The 16,602-nt window shown below is 52.8% G+C and overlaps 2 protein-coding genes across 8 annotated transcripts in view; both read right to left on the bottom strand.

Moving 5' to 3' along the window:
• The window catches only part of MAPK8IP3 (mitogen-activated protein kinase 8 interacting protein 3), a 41,293-nt gene extending 40,136 nt beyond the window's left edge, over positions 1-1,157 (bottom strand). For all 7 annotated transcript variants that reach the window (XM_065924002.1, XM_065924004.1, XM_065924007.1 and 4 more), the window contains exon 1: positions 513-1,157. In XM_065924002.1, coding sequence (XP_065780074.1) covers positions 513-830 — 318 coding nt within the window. In that variant the 5' untranslated portion in view covers positions 831-1,157. The remainder of the gene's footprint in view (positions 1-512) is intronic.
• Positions 1,158-3,894: 2,737 nt separating this feature from the next.
• On the bottom strand, positions 3,895-16,141 carry JPT2 (Jupiter microtubule associated homolog 2). Its single transcript, XM_065924001.1, has 5 exons — positions 16,043-16,141; positions 13,679-13,818; positions 9,327-9,469; positions 7,202-7,247; positions 3,895-6,431 (listed from the first exon to the last, which is right to left on the bottom strand). The coding sequence occupies exons 1-5, from the start codon at positions 16,084-16,086 to the stop codon at positions 6,256-6,258; spliced, it is 549 nt and encodes a 182-aa protein (XP_065780073.1). The 5' UTR covers positions 16,087-16,141; the 3' UTR covers positions 3,895-6,255.
• Between the last annotated feature and the right edge of the window lie 461 nt (positions 16,142-16,602).

The following is a 16,602-nucleotide window of genomic DNA, read 5'->3' as shown; positions in this document are numbered from 1 at the left end:
CCGACAACACCTCTTCTGGCCGCAGACCCTAAGACCATAAATCCCCTTCCTGGAAGGGTTTAGAATTGCAGCAACCAGAAGTAGTAACTGCGGTCTTGAACACGTTTGCGCAACACACACACACAAAAGCAAAAAGAAGTGGTGTCTGCAATGAGAGGGGGATATAGAGGAGGCCCGGGAAGGTTTAGGTTGTAAGGTCCCCCAGGGACGCCAGGTGATTCAGGGCTGGGGCTCCCGGCTGGAGCAGCCTGCCAAGAGGAAGGGGGAGCCAGGGCTCACCCCCGGGTCGGGCTCACTCCCCCGTCGGGCTCATCCCGGGGTCGGACTCATCCCTGGGTCGGGCCCACCTCCCGGTCGGGATCACCCCCGGGTCGGGCTCGGGGCTCGGGGGCACTGGTGGGCTGGGCGGGACGGGAGCTGGGGCCCGCGCAGGGCGGGGGCTGAGGGCGGGTCCCCGGGCGGGGCGGGGCGGGGGTCCCCGGGCGGGGCCCCGGCGCGACCGGCCCACGCACCTCCTCGGCCTGCTTGCGCAGCGCCTTCTCCCGCTCGTACTGGGTGAGCAGCTGCTCGTTGTCCTCGCGCAGCAGCTCCAGCTCCACCTCGTGCTCCTGGTTCTCGCTGAGCACCGAGTCGAGGTTCTCGAGAACGTTCACCACGAGAGGCATCAGTTCCTTGACCACCTCCTCGTCATAACAGTGGATGAGGCGCTCGAACTCGCGGTAGATGGAGCCCGCCAGGCCCGACACCCGCTCCGACATCACCGAGCCCGAGCAGTAGTCGTCCTGGTAGACGACCACGCCGCCGCCCTCGTCCATCTGGATCTCCATCATCGTGGCCACCGCAGCCGCCAGCGCGGCCCGCTGTGCGCCGGCGCGCCCGCCCGCCCCGGCTGCCCGTGGTCCGCAGGCCGCGGCCCTTCGTCGCCGCCGCAGCCGCTGTCGCCTCAGGGCTCAGCCGCCGCCGCTGATGCTGATGCTGCGCCCGTCACTCAGCTGCCGGAAGTCCCGCCGCCCGGAAGTCCCGCCCTCCAGACTACGGGGGCGGAGCCCGCCGGGGCCCCGCGGCGCTGCGCCGCTAGGGGTCGCAGGGGCCGTGACGTAGGAGGAAGCCCGTCTCCGGGCCGGAAGCTCGGTCGAGCGGAACGGGGAGCGTTTCTCGTCACGCGTCCTCCCGCGTCCGCGATGCCGGTGTGGACTTTTATGAAGTGACGGCGTCTGTCCGAAGACTATCTATAAATGACCCTGTACGGTTTAGGGACTTAGCGAGCGGCCGTGTGCCCACTCTTGCTTCCAAAGAAATGGGCGGTATCCTCGCGCGCCCCTCCCTCCCCTGAGGTCTCGCAGTACGGGCCTGGTCGCTGTGGACACAGCAGTGCGTGCTCCTCAGAGTAGGCTCTCCGAACTCCCTCCCCAGGGCCCGCGCCCTACTGTGTTCCCAACGCAAGTTGACCCTAAACCCAGTAAGAAAGTCTCATTTAGTTAACTTTTGTGTCCTGACATTGTGTAACTTCTTCAGATTTCCTAGTTTCACTTGAGCTGTGTAACCTAACTCCTACACCGAGTTTTTAATTTCAGCGACTTTGGGGGGTTGCGGGACACGTGGGATCTTCTTAGTTCCCCCGACCAAGGATGGCACTTGTGCCCCTTGCAGTGATGGTGGGAAGTCCCTCAACGGTTAAGTTTCCATTTGTCCTGCTTGACTAATTCTACCAGTTTTTATAGGTTCTTATTTCTTCCACTTTTAGCCACTTGATTTGCATTTTCTTCCACTGTCATCTGAGATCGTGAACCTAAGACATACACTTTCAGCTTTGGGGACCACACAGATGGTGTGAATCCTGATCAAAAACCCATGAGTGGCAGCTTAGTGCCAACAGAAATGCTTTTTATCCCTGTCCTTCCTGATGCAGCGCTTCAAAGTGAGGTCCTACTAACCTGATTGCACTAATGAACGTTCCTGCGGGTCAGGCCCTAAATACTGTTGCACATCGTTCCCCTTGCTGTATGGGTGCTCACCCACCCCACTGAGAAACGGTTGGCACTTTCAATCTCACATTCAGCCTGCCTGAGGTTTGATCTGGCCAACTGGAAAACTGAGCCTGAAACAATTACCAACCTACTAGGAACATTAGGAAGACCATGAACGGGGTTTAGTATCATCTCTAGCAAATAGTAAGCATGCAATAAATATAAACTTGTTTTTTTTTATTTTCTCAAAATGATAAGCCAGGACAGATGAAATGTTTCTTCTGGTGAACAAGTTACAGAGGAAGGTTGTGAATGTTTTGGGGAATGTCTGAGATTTCTGCCCTAGCCCTCTCCTGGAAATGTAGGTCCTTTGGAATTACAGCAGCCACCACTACAACAGTGACAGGCCAAATGAGTTGGCATCAACTTTATTAGTTTTCACAACATGTTTGGGCAGATTTATTACTTGAAATTGGTTAGAGAAAATGAAGTTTTAACAAAATGATATGCTGGATAATTCTTGATGCTTACTGAAGAATAACTAGCACACTCTGAGAGCTCAAGCTAACTGAATTAGAACTTGCTTCCTTTCAGATTTGTAAAGATAATTTGCTATTCAGCCTTTTCTTTTTCTCATTCAAGACCCTAAAATCTAAGATGTCTGGACACACAGGTTTCAAAAGTTCTACTTTAATTTCTAAGTATTCATCCCAAACGCCTGCTAGTCACTTAGGTCCCTGTAATGTCCCTCATTTCTCCCTAAGCTGAAGTTTAGATAGCACTTTGCAGTCACACATGTAACAGGAAATTTCACTCCTGAGCTCCAAGAATGATAACGATTAAGAATATAACAAAAGTTCAGAAGAAATGAACAGGATAACATGGGAGGAGACAGACATCCTTGCAGGGTTAGACTCACAAAGGTGTTAGCACAAGTTTCACTCTGTCAAAAGAGCCACTATGTTTCTAGATAAGGCACAGAGCTGAAGAGGGAACCCTTAGGTATTTTTCATTTCTGCCTCATAACGTAGGGGAGCCACCTTGGTCCTCTGACTCAGTCACTGCCTGGCCTCTGGAGACAAACAGGCTGTCACACTCACTGAGGCCAAGACCTCAGTGCTTGTCTGCGGCTGGAGCAGCTGCTACAAGTAGGTGCCAGTGCCCCACCCAATCCTGGGAGCACACGCTGCACTCTCAGAAACATTTTCAGATGAACAAGTGAAGACAGTGCCAGGTCACCTATGTTGGGTTTCTCTCTTAAGTGCTGTCAGGGTAGTTGGCCCTGATGCAGCAGGTAGAATGCGGTGAAGTTTCTTCTAGGGGGCTTTCCAGGCAGGCTGTCTGAGTAGCTCCATTATCCGCAATCCACTTAATGCACGTAAGGATATTAAGTGTGCTTGCAGGACATATGAAAACGGCTAATACATAGAAAGGAAAAACAATCTATGCTTTTTCTATAGGGCGCGAATCTACAGGCAGATTCTAATAGGTCAGGACTTCATCTATTCATGGTCAGGCTTCAGGGCAGTTTCAAAGTCAACTCAGAGGCAAGTTCTGCAGGAAAATGAGTGGTGTTAAGAGAAAAAAGAATCATTACCTTTAATTTACAGAAACTAAAAAGAACACTGCCACATTCCCATCCATTCTTTTAGAAGCTAAGTTTTTGGTTTTCAAATGAAAAAACCTTGAATCCATAAACTTTCAGAAGATTAATTTGGGCATCCTCTGGCTTAAAAAAAAAATAAAAAGGCAAACCCCTTCAACCAATGAAGAGCTGTGAGGAAAGGAGCAGAGTTCAGGCTCTGGAGAATGGATGCAGAGGGAACACGTGAGCACACAAGACCGTCTGCCCGCCCGCCCGCCTGCCCACCCTCACATGGACACACACATACACTGTGCACATGACCAACAGGCAAAGACTCTTGAGTACATGATTGCTAAGTTTAATTCAAAAGCTACACCCACTCCTGCCTTGTAAAAATAATAGGCTCCTCTCAAGGTTACATTGTGACGTGAGCACAGGTTTGTTGTTTCCAATGACAGCTTTACAAAAAAGTTGGCACCAAATGCATGTAAAAAAAGTTTGAAGACTTAATAAAAACACAGACCAGTAATTTCTCAATGTAGCTTGGAGGCTGAGAAAAGGAATCAAAGAGTTAATGAACCTCCCAAACACAGGCAATCCCGAAAGCACAGAGCATTTTCCAAATACAAATGGCCTCCCCCATCAGGTTCAAAGGAGCAAACTTTTCTGCGGCTCCTCCCATGACCAGACCATCCCAGCTCCCTCAACTCAGGCCCACGGCCCCAAGGAAGGAAAGGAAGAGGGAAACGGGACGAGAATAAGGCGACGCGGTCCTGCTGTGTTGGGCTCTGCCCTGGTGGTGATCTCCTCCCCCAACCCCCACTCAGCCTTGGTTCCCAGCTCTGCCCCAAAGTCCCCGCCAGGGGACCGATTTAGAAAGCTCTTCCCCTCGTGCAGCTGACAGTAAGGCCGAAGCCCTGAGGGCCAGCAGCATGTCAGGGTCTTCTTGACCATCCAATGTGGAATCCACAAATCATTTTCTTATATGTTAAAAAACACAACAAAACAGTTATAAATAGTTCACACCTACTTTTGGAACAACTCATTGTAACTTGTGTAAGTCAGTGTGTTTGAGCTTAATAGCTAATCACCAGTTACGTCAGTTTTTAAAGGGGGAAAAATGCTCTGAATTCCAGACAACTTTCTTATAAATGACCACTTGAAGGCTGGAGGGAGACAGGAGGCACTTGAGAGAATCACATGGAATAAGAGTCTCTCAGCTCCAAAGTTAGCAGGTGGACAGGAGTGGGTCTTTGGTTGGCAAGCACCGTGCAGACCCCCAGTGCTGGTGGAGGGTGTGGAGCCCGGCGGGGAGCTCCCACAGGCACTGGAGTGTTCAGGCCACTACACGTGTGGCTACACTGTAGTGATGAAGACGTTTCTAGCACCTGTATGAACTTAGTGGGCACTCGTACCCATAGTTCCCCCCCCCCGACAAACTGTTGGTCTCCCGTGACTGTAGTATAGGTACTGACACTATAGCCCTTTAGAGGTGCAATGGGAGAAACCTCCATCTGACAGACTATAGCATCACGACTCTTGCCTGTCTGGTATCTCTGCTGACAAATACCATGGAATGAATCAGTTGAGAATGTACTGCCAAACTATTTAATCTCCTGGCCTAAGGTCTCTTAAGTCTTGTCTGGAACCTGAATGTAGCCCAGAGGTTCTGCAAAGCTTTGGAAAGGGTGCCCTAAGTAAACTCTCCCTCCTCTTTGGTTTACCTGAGCGACAGACTTTTCTAGAAAGGTGTCAGAAACAGACTAGAATCAACAGTTACTGAAGTAAAGCTGGCACTTGAGAACAGGTCTTGAGCTATTACCAAAGAAGCCAAACCTAAGAACCCAGGGTTCTCGGGCATCTATGCTTCCCACTGTCAGCAGGAATATAAAGGAGGACACAGGAACAGTTTAAACAACGCCAGTACCTGGATATGTCTGGGTAGTTTTAAAGTCCTGTAGAAGGTAGTGGTCTTGCCGACAGGAAGTGTCGCTGGTGAAGGGAGCAGTCCACATCACTGGTGAGGAGTAAAGGCCCAGACTTAAGGCTGATGAGGATAAAAGGAACAACTCACAAGCAAGACTGCCTGTAGAGTTGAGTCTAAACCAGTCTCTCGTGGACAAAAAACAGAGATTCCTACGTTAAGACCTGGCCGAGGTTTGAGAGGGCAGAAGCAGGGTGCAAGATCTCTCCATAAAGCATATGACGGAACACAGCATTTTGGGTTTCTCTTGACAGCTGCTGAGGAAAAGCAACCAGGACGTTTCAAGAAAATCTCTGGAATGGAGGTGAGAAACAGTGGGGCCGAACAAGTCCCTGGAATGGCTCCTCTGTCTCACAGCGGCGGACCTGTGGTTTTGGTTTTCTCTCAAAGGTTTTAAGCTCTGCTACTGTGTTAGTGATTCCTAGATACCCGATTAGCAAACACACCGAGGACGTGAGACCCCACTTCTCGGGGGCACCTGGCCTGGCCCCACCCCCCTCCCGCCCACCCGGGAGCTCCTCTCACACCAGGGCCCCATCTCCTCCCTTGGAGTCCAGAAGGTGGGTCCTCATCTCGAGACGGCCGTGAAGTGGGTAGTAGCCTCAGGTGTCCACCGGAGAGACCCTCTCTCCATCCTGCTCCTTCAGGCTAAAGGAACTACACTATTTGAAATCCTATCTCTGGAGTTTCTTGTCTGGCTATGGGACGCAGCAGGCCTCTTAGTAGAAGGAGATGCTGGACTTGCCTCCGGGCGGGTTCAGGACTTTGTTGTGGGAGCGAGGCCGGGGACCCAGCCGGGGCTCGTGGCTGTCGACGGTGGGCGCCGGCTCCTGGACACGGGCTGCTTCTCTCGGGCCGCTGGGCTCGCCTGGCTCTTGTCTGGGTGAGGCACTGGCTGCAGGATAGAGTCAGCACAGGGCCCGTCAGAGCTTGCTCGCCACCCGGTGGGCAAGCCGCACACGTGAACCGAAGTCTGCGGCCTGGAGCAGCGCGCACGGGCGTGGTGTCAGGCCAGGTCAGCACAGAAGGCCCTGAGCCACGCTCGGGGGAACCCTTAGGGGTCTTCTCCACACTGCTGGCTGGCCTCCGTGCTGCTCCCTACCACAAGTCTGAAGAGAAAACCTCAGAGCGAGTGAGAAGGGCGGGGAGCTCTTCCTAAGTGGAGGGCCCAGGCAGGATTCCCTGGACTTCCTGACTGACCCCGTTCCCACCTCTTCATCATCAACTGAAGGCAGTAATCAGCGCCTAGTCAGGTCGGGCACTCGGGGACAAGCAGGCAGCCCACCGTGGGGTGACCTGAGGAGGCCGCCCCCAACCATGCAGCCCTGCAGTCCCCCGCCACCCGCTGCCAGTGCAGCCTCTGGTAAGAGTTCATTGAAGGCTTTGGACCACTGCCATTCACTATACAAGATTAGCTTCTAGAAGACGATGCTGTGGCCTGAGGCCCAGACTGACCATCCTGGACAAGAGGTACAGAAAAGCCAGTGGGAACGCTGTCACTGAGTAACCGAGCCCATTTCCCCTGCCTCTTTCCTACACAAAACCCGCCCATGGTCACAACTCTGCCGTCTTCATCAGCGGGCGCGCTGGGGCACAGGGACCCCTCCCGGTCCACCAGCGACCCCCAGAGCTGAGCCCTGGGAAAGGGACGGACAGTGAGCTCACCTCTGAGGTCTGGTGTGTCCTCTCCCTCACACAGGAGCATGTGGTCCTGCAACAAGGCAAACCCAGGTCAATCCACTGCTCGGACACTTGCAGCCTTGCTCAGGTAGACAAGGAGAAAGGTGTGGGTGACCCGGGTCTACTTTAATCTTTAAAAAGTGTCTATTTGGACAGTTTTAACCGGAAACAAAGCCTTAGGAAGAGCCCCATGAGCCCCCAGGTAACCCTGCTCCACAGCCAGTGACACCAGCCCGCCTCCACTCTGGCCTCAGCCACTCCTACCAGCTTCCAGACCCCACCCCCTCATGGGCTGATTGGAAAGCAAATTCCGTATTTCACTGATCCATAAATGTTTCAAGATGCAGCTCTTTGAACTGCAAAAGTTAATGACCCCTTAAACGTCTCACACAGGGTGGTTTAATCTCAGCAGGCGCTCTCACTGGCGGCCCACCCGTGCGTCAGAGCCCCGCTCCTCCCTGTGGCTGAGCCGTCCCCAGCACGTGTGCAGTGCAGCACATCTGGCTCGCCCGGTCACCCGGTGATGGGACAGCGGGGCTGTATCCACCCTCTGGTCACTGAGGACAATGCCATTAAACCAGGTCTCCCCAAGTATCTGTTTGCTTTGTTTTCACAACTGAGGTCATATACCTAAGAATAAAACTGCTGGTTCATACAGTAAAATTCTGTGTTCCAACTTCTTCAGAAACCACCAAACTGTTTTCTACAGTTGCTGCACCATTACGCATTCCCAAGAGCAGTGTCGGAGGGTTCCCATTTCTCCATGTCCTCACCATTCCTTACTTTGTCTTTTTGATAACAGCCATCCCAGTACGTGTGATGTGGTATCTCGCTGTGATTCTGATTTGCATCTCGCTACGGATCATGTGCTGACTGACCGTTTGGATGTCTTCTTTAGAGAAATGTCTATTCATATTCTTTGCTCCCTCCCTTTTTTGGTTCTGAAATTTTTATTTTTAAAAATTTATTTTCTTCAAGTATAGTTAATTTCCAATGCTGTATTAATTTCTGCTGTACGGCAGAGTGATTCAATTATACATACATACATACATTCCTTTTCATATGCTTTTCCACTGCGGTTCATCACAGGTTATTGAGTATAATTCCTTGTGCTACATAGCAGGGCCTTGTTTAACCATCATATATAAAATAGTTCACATCTGCCAACCCCAGATTTCCATTTCATCTCTCCCCCTTGCCTTTACCCATCTTTGAATGTGTCTGTCTTTTTGTTGTTGAACTGTAGGGGTTCTTTACATATTCTGCAACCATCAATCTTTGAAAAGGAATCCACATTATTTCCTGTATTCTGCGTTACTCTGAATCCCTGTGGCATCGATTAATAGGAGGTTTGGTCGGATTCAGGTTTGGTTGTTTTGACAAGAATTCAAAGGTGACCCGTGATGAACTTCTAGCATGAAGCCCATCATTTCTGGAGGTGTCCTGTTTTCTGATGTATAAGCAGCCACTGATGATCGCCGCCTAGACCTACAATTTCATTACAAGCTTGCAAAATGGTAATTTCTGAATTCTGTAATTCACTCGTCATTTATGGGCTGGAACACTATGAGGAAACTTCCCCTCAGCAGCTGTCATCCTGAGGTACATACAGTTCATGAGAAAACACTGGCTAAGTAAGTGCCTGATTCTATTCGTCAGCAGTTTTCCAGATGGACATTCTCCAAAGGGGACAAACTAGATTTTTAAAAATAGTAGCGGGAACCCATAAATTCTAAGTATCTGGTGAATTTTAATCCAATGTAGCTACTCTACTTATTGACTGATGACAACAGTGAAGTGTTGCTGAGAGGTAAGCGCCCCCGTTTTAAGTTCAGTTTTATCAGTACCCTCAGCAGCTCTTGGTGGCCTGCCTGCAGTGGGCTACCCTTGCCACAGCGTCCCCCGGGGCTCGTCATCATGAGGCTGGAACACACTCCCCGATGATTCAGGGCAGCGCTGATGACTAATAGCTGCAGCCAGGAAAAGCAATGTCACCCGCCTTGTCTCCTCCTAACGCACGCCATACCTGCTCGGAACCTTTTTAGACAAGTGCCTGGCGCCAGCTCTGCCTCTCTCACCCTTAGGTCTGCTCCCTGAGTGTAGTCCGTACCTTGGGTTTGTTTGGGTGTGCCGTGGGTGAGGCAGCAGCGACGGGGGACCCGAAAATGTCACTGGTCTTGCCCCCCGGTGGGTTCAGACGTGGTCGAGTCTGCACAGGCCCCGATTCATCAAATATACCGCTTCCTTTTCCCCCTGCAGAAACAAGCAGAGTGATGAGCAGCCCGGAATACCCACCCAACCCCTCCATGCTGGTCACTTCAGAGACCTCCCCTCATGGAGACCAGTCCTGAGTTCAGGCTGAGGGTGAGGTGACTGGGTTGACAGGGATCCTGAAAGACCCACATCACACCCAGCCCCTTCTCATGTCCAGCTGGGCCTTCATCACTGGACCTGAATTGCACTGGGCTGGCTGCTAGGGGCAAGACGGGCAGGTGGTCTAAAACAGCATTGTCCCCTCAAGAGTGGCCTTAACCCTGAACTTTTCAGATTTTTCTGCTCAAGAAACTTCTGCATTAAACCCAGAAAAGTTCTTTTATACATTAAAGGCAAACAGCTGCTAACTTTTGAGGTGAGATGGATAGAACTGAATTAACATGCCCTGTTCAAGGCAAAACTGTAATTTAGAAAACATTTATTAGTCATTCTCCTGACCTCAATCTGGCTGGAACTTCCAGTGACAATTAGATATGCCAGTGAATTACAGATATTTAACATCTTTGCTGCCGAACAGAAACAATTTGACAAGTTACTTTGAAAATATGCATCTCGGAAGTTAGTTCTTATAAGCTGGTGGCTGAGGCATAGACATGGGACATAAATGCTGACATTAAACAGAAAGACTCTAGCACATGGTGCCGGTCAATCACCCCTGCAATCAGCGAACACCAGCGGCTCCCTTCCACCGAGTCCCAAGCTAAGATTTATAATCTCACAGGAGAAAGAAGGCGCATTCCACACGCAGCTGAGACCAGACACAAGTTACCCGGCCCCTCTGTGCCCCATGTTCCGCACCCTCAGAGCGGTGGTAATAAAGGCCCCTCCCACCTCAAGGCGCCAAAGAGAGGAGTCATGACTCACTACCACTCGTGTGTGTCCAACACTCACGACAATGCTGGGACATAAATGCTCAGTGAGCGTTTGCTGAAGAAGCATCCCCCTGACACACTGCTCAGTGAAAACGGCGCAAGACAGTATGAACGGCACACACTTCCGTAATGTAGGCGGAAGGGTGTTCTCAAACATCTGGATCTCCATTACTCCGCCCCCCGCCAAGGGTCCCAGCCCCCCAGAAATGCAGTGGCAGTGGTGGTGTGGGAGCTTAGGATTCTAAATGTGCTCATTTTTATAGCAGTGATCTTTGTTGACTGCCTCCGAGAAGTTAAAATTTACAGTCATGTCTTGGCTGTAATGACGCACACAGACAGGTCAGGGGCAAGCAGCAGAGCTCTGAGGACAGAACCCAGCATGAGAACCCTTTCTAGGGTGGGAGAAGCTTAGAGAACAGGTGGGTCTGACCGCAGGAAAAGGCACACATCCACGTCACGTCAGGCTGATCGCAAGCCTTCCAGTCCCAGCCACAGTCCCCGGGCTGGGTCCTGCTCAGCCACTGACCATCTGTAGGACAGCACCTGGCTGGACTGGGCGGAGGAGGGCCTGGAGAGGAAGCTCCCAGACACGCTGCTGTTACTGACAGGGTGTCGTCAGCAAAAACATCCAGGCCCCAAAGTGCAGAGAAGCTGCTGCCCAAGGCCATCCCCCGAATGCCTGTTACCAAGTTGTTGCTGGTCATGCTTAAGTAAATTCTAAGATGTGTGTTCAGCTTATTTTAAAATGAGAGACAAAAATTAAAGTAACTCAATCTGAAGGTTTTGGCTAAAAGCACTGCTCATTTAAAGACGTTTAAAAAACTGTGAAACATGACAGAGAAATTCCTGAGACACAAACAAAGCAAGTATTCCAGCAATGATCACAGGTGAGCGCGGATTAGTCTGACAGGACGCCACCAGCCCCTAGAAACCCGGGTTCCCTCCTCTTCACCTTCATCAACAACACGCTCGAAAAACACCAGAGTTCTGTTTTGAACTTTATGAAAAGTAATCACACTGTGTGTCTACTACTCAACACTTTACCTGAAAGATGAAGTGCGCTTTGAAGGTGGAAAAGATGCTCAACTCACTCATAACGAGAGAAAAATAAATCCAAGATACACTTTTTAGAGACCCAAATCTCAGGAGACACGACCCCGTGCTGGTGGAGTGTGGGAGGCAGACGCTGCTGAGGCCCTGGAGGATGTGTCTGAAGACCAGGCGAAGCACCAGCATTTTATACTGACCTGGCAATGCCGTTTCAGAAGTCAGCCCCATCTGAGTATTTGGAGGTAAGCTGGGAGTCAGGAAAACCTATATCCAAAGGCGAGTTCTGCCGCCAGTGAGCTGCAGGCCCAGACTGGCCAGTGGACCTGAGCTTCAGCTCCCCTGAAGAGGGGGTCACATATCTCCCCAGGCTGTGGAGACGGCCAGCACCCCACATAGGCCCTGCAAACATCAAACAGCCTGCCCACGTCCATCCCCACCTTCAGGTCTAAACCAGGAGAGCAGGTGACACATGGTACCAACCAGCCCGGGTCCACGTCCAGGGACGGCTGGCAGTGGGGCCCTTCCTCTGCACGCGCTTGGTCGGGGGGGCCTCCCCAGAGTCCACTGGCTGAGTGCCGGGCAGGATGTGCCTGCAGGTTTCCTTCCGAGCTGCCCGTGAGACTTCATCACAGGTGATTTTCTCCCTTCGCTCCTTCCTGTCTTTCTTTTTAAAACATGTTTCTCCATGTTAATTCATTCACCAGTTAAAATGAGCTTCTGGGCGATGGGAGGAGGCAGGAGGGGATTCCAGCATTTGTTAACTGCTCAGCTCTCATCTCAGAGCCCCTGGCAGGACAGAAAACAAACCCCAAAGAACAGGACCGCCAGGAGCAGAGGTTTCAGCACAGGGTGCCCCCAGGCTGTTGTTACACTTTGGTTTTCTAACTCTCTAGTTGAGTAGGGGGCCAGGCTGCCAAGGGGTCACAGATTTTCGAGAGCCTGGCAGAACCACCCCATCTGGCTTACTTCCTGGAGAACCTAGAGCCCCAGAGACAGCTGCAGACGCCACGGCGCTAAGCCCCGGCAGCCAGCATGCCCATCCCCAGGCGCCCCCTGTTTGAGTCTACCTGCTATAGCACTTGGTTGGTACAAAGGATGCGCAGGGCTGAGCACTGGGGCTCTGCACCCACCAACTGGGTTCATGAGAATGTTACTCTGTAAGAACCACCTGCTTCTTGGGCTTCCCTGGTGGCGCAGTGGATGAGAATCCACCTGCCGATGCAGGAGACACAGGTTCAGTTCCTGGTCCAGAGGGTTTGAGATGATGCCACAGAGCAACTAGGCCCATGCCTCACAGCTACTGAGCTGCTGCTCCAGAACCCGGGAGCCACAGCTACTGAGGCCCGCGCATCCTCGAGCCTGTGCTCTGCAACCAGAAGCCATGTGCAGCTAGGAAGACTCAGCATAGCCAAAAATAAAAAAACCCAACAAAACCACCTGCTTCTCTGCCATAACTAAATGCAAAGATATTGTGAACCTCCACCCCACCTGACCACTGAAAACCACACGAAAATCCAGCTTTTGCATCCATTGCTTTTGTTCCTCCAGGTCTGTGAAGCGATATTTGTACTCAACATCGGGACAGGGTAGGGAGCAGTCCCAGCTCTGATTCTGTTTGACTTCCATCATTTGTCTGAAATACTGACTTCTGTGTTGCATCTCTCAGACCTTTAAGGATGGTACAAACGTTGCTTTTCCTGCGTGGACACAGATGGGGAAAGCCCCTCAGGTAACTACCACTGTGTGGTCACTCTGCTGGACCGTCCATCAGCCAAGAGAAAGGCTCTTCTGAGATTCCTCCCACTGGAGTCACTAAAAGGTGCGTCAGGACTGTAAAGCCACAGGGCTGCAGGCCAGACTGAGTCGTCCTTTTTATTTAGTTTCAGTCCTGCTCACAATCTGATTAAAAATACTCTGAACACACAACTTGCAGGCAGGTTCAAGAATCTGAAGGAGCCCACCAGCCAATGTGGGGAGCCTCCCCAGTGGGAAGCAGAGCCCCACCGTGGCCTGTGTGCCCTGCTCGGCGCCTGCACACGGCCAGTGTCTGTTCACAGGTGAGGGGCAAGCCCAGGGCGACCTGGAGGACACAGAGCTTAAGTCAGGATCAAACTTCCCTTCCTCTCCAGAACTCTGACGGCAGGGGACATGCCACACCAGAAAACATTTGAAAGGACTGATATAAAGAAGGAGAGATTTTTTTTATCAAAAGAGCAGCATAAAAGAGAACAGTAGAGGCCAGAGGATTAGAGTCACAGGCCCGTACCGGGGGGGTTGGTCCTCTTGGGTATGTTCTGAGGTGCTTCGGTTGGTCCAAAAATATTAGAAGCCATCCTGTCCGGCCTGCGTGGAGGTGCGGCTTCCTCTGGACGATCGCCTGGCTCTCCTCCCGGAGGCTTTGCGGCCCTGCAAGCAGAGAGGGTGTGAGGGACTGACGGCGGTTAGCCCGGGCACCATCGTCCAGGGCTGAGGCAGACATCTGTGGAGGGGCACAACGCGCTCACAGCCAGCCGGCAAACCTCCCCACCTGCCCATGAGTTCCCATAAAGGTTTTCTCTGCACAACTTGGTTCTGCCAAGACCTCCAGAGTTGTGCATGCTCTCAAGTTACTGCTGGGACCTCTCATCAGTAAAATTAAGTTTCCCTGAAACAAGCAAATGGAGCCAGTTCAGTAGAGTTTCACCATCATTTTAATTAGCAGACAGTAGTGCTGGGCATGTGACAACACAGTGCAAGTGGACCACGGCAGAGGCAGGGACCATAACACTGACGCTTGCCTGGAGGGGCCCATGCTCATCAAGGCCCACCCCTCCACCCCCAACAGCCTATCCCCATGTCCCATAAAAGCTACCAGGACCGGTGGTTCAGAGTCAAGCTGCAATACAGACTTGGATTAAATTCTTTACAAATGTACACCCTACAGCTTAAAAGACCTCAGGTTAACAATGGCTGAAGCATAACGCTTTTAAAATCTCTTTAACACCAGATAATCCCTTAGCAAGAAAACAAAAGCAGGGCTTTAAGACGGAAATCTGACCTAGTCCTCTTAACAGCCACCACTTGATTCCCTTCAACATGGCCTCAAAATCCGCAGCTGCTAACGGATCCCAAACACGCGTGCTTAGTGGCTCAGTCATGTCCGACTCTTTGCAACCCCATGGACTGTAACCCACCAGGCTCCTCTGACATAGGATTCTCTGGGCAAAAATACTGGAGTGGGTGGCCATGCCCTCCTCCAGGGGAATCTATCCAGACCCAGGGATCAAACCTGCTTCTCTTGTGTCTCCTGCACTGGCAGGCAGGTTCTTTATCACTAGCGCCACCTGGGAAGCACCACCCCAAGGAGAGGCTCCCAATTAACAAACCAACTAAGAAGGTGGCTTTTCCTTCTCCAGCATCCTACAAGGAAAAACTTTCCCTTCATCTTCTCAAAACAACTTAACACTCCAGAGGAGTGAGGTATCAGTTGCGAGCACGCGCTCCGCACTGTCTCCCACAGCTTGGAAGCCAGCCCAGGGGCAGTGGTCCTTGTGGTGTGTCCTCGCTAACTGCACCAGTGTTTGCAGGGCACCCAGTGCCAGGCCATGTAAACAAAGACAGAGTGTCCTTAGTGCACACAACTGAGAAAGTGCTGGGAGGCAGCCCTCGGCCAGCTGGTGCGGAAGCCGAACAGCGGTTTTCAGGGCCAGAAACTTGATTCAATATGAGCACTCCAAGATAAACTTCCAGTCCTGTATCAGCACCGACCCAGACAGGAGGGATAAGTGGTCACTGTTACAGGGGCTAGGGGCTAATGACTGATGATTTGGCCAGGAGTACTACTGAATACTGACCTGACTCCCTCAAATTTGTAGTGATCTTAGCAGTTGAAACAATCCTTTCATTCTATGTTCTGTTTATCTCCACAGATGCCACACTTCTCTGCTCTTATTGCCCGAAAAGGGCTCACAGTATAGGAAACTTTCAGGCATCGGAAGAACCAGCTCGACCTCGCGGCAGACTCCCCCTACGGCAGGACACCTCCAGCCCGGGCAACTCTACGTGACTCCCGGCACCTAGTGCTCCCCGTGTTAGAAAGCGAGCCAGCGCGCGCTACGTGTTCCTGATCGTTTAAGCCCAGTCGGTCTGCTCTGTCACTATCTGTCCCGCATGTTTCCTGGTCAGTAAAGTGGGGGAGGACGACTCCTGGGTCTCGGGCTGCGGCGTTAGTGGGGAGAGCATCCCCTTGCTCCGGGGCTGCGGAGTTGAGAGGCGAGGGTGTCGCCTGGCTCCTCTACTGCGGGATTCTGGTAAGAGGGCGCCGCTGGCTCCCGGGCTGCGGGCTCCCAAGAAGGGACTTCGCCTTGAGGCCCGTCCGCTCGCGCACACGCCACAGGACGCCGGGGTCCCGGCCGCGCCGCCACGCCCGCCCCCGGCTAAAGACCGCTCTGCCGGCGTCTGCGGCGCCCCCGCCTAGGGAGCGGCGTGTGCTGGGGCAGAGGGCGCGGGGAGGCGCACCTCAGGCCTTCCGGGGCCGCAGCCGCGCCCACCTCCCTCACCCGGCCGCGGAGGCCCCGGCTCTGTGAGCTCACCGCGGCCGCCCCGCCGCCCGCACGCCCTCCACATGACTGTGCCCACACCCGCGCCGCACCTGGGGCCGGCCCGGCCGCCCTCGCTGTCCGGTGCCCGGAACATGTCGCCCGCCACTCCGAGCCACCAGTCCGCCGCGCCGTCCTTCCCGCCCGGCCCCGCGCGGTCAAAGGCCCGGCCTCTCGTCCCCATTGGGCGTCGCCGACATCAGTCAAGCAGCAGCAGCCTATCGCGGCGTCGGGCTCCGCCTCATGAGACGAAGCCTTGCAGAGGCCCGCGCCAGACACGCAGACGACTGGTGAAAGTAGATGTCGCTCACAGGGCCGGACGCCACCATTGGATAGCAAGCCGAAGGGGATGGCCCTGAAGTGGGCGGGGTCGGACGCTATCCGGGCACCTTGCCAATACTCCCCGCAGCACCCGGCGGCCTCCAGCCCGACGGCCAACCCAACCCATAGGGCCAGCGAGGGGCGATGAGCACGGTCCAGACTATCCCGAGAAGACTGGTTTTCGCGAGCCAGTCAATGACACGTGGGTACGTGGCTAAAGGAAACGAAACAGCAGTTCCTCTGTCCTGCACGTCGTGGGGTCAAGAACACTAAGAAACGGGAAACAAGGGAT

This window comes from Muntiacus reevesi, chromosome 2 (assembly GCF_963930625.1).
Source record: "Muntiacus reevesi chromosome 2, mMunRee1.1, whole genome shotgun sequence".
Classification (NCBI taxonomy): domain Eukaryota; kingdom Metazoa; phylum Chordata; class Mammalia; order Artiodactyla; family Cervidae; genus Muntiacus; species Muntiacus reevesi.
The sequence above is the reverse complement of the archived record's forward strand: the minus strand, read 5'-3'. Positions and strand labels throughout refer to the sequence as shown.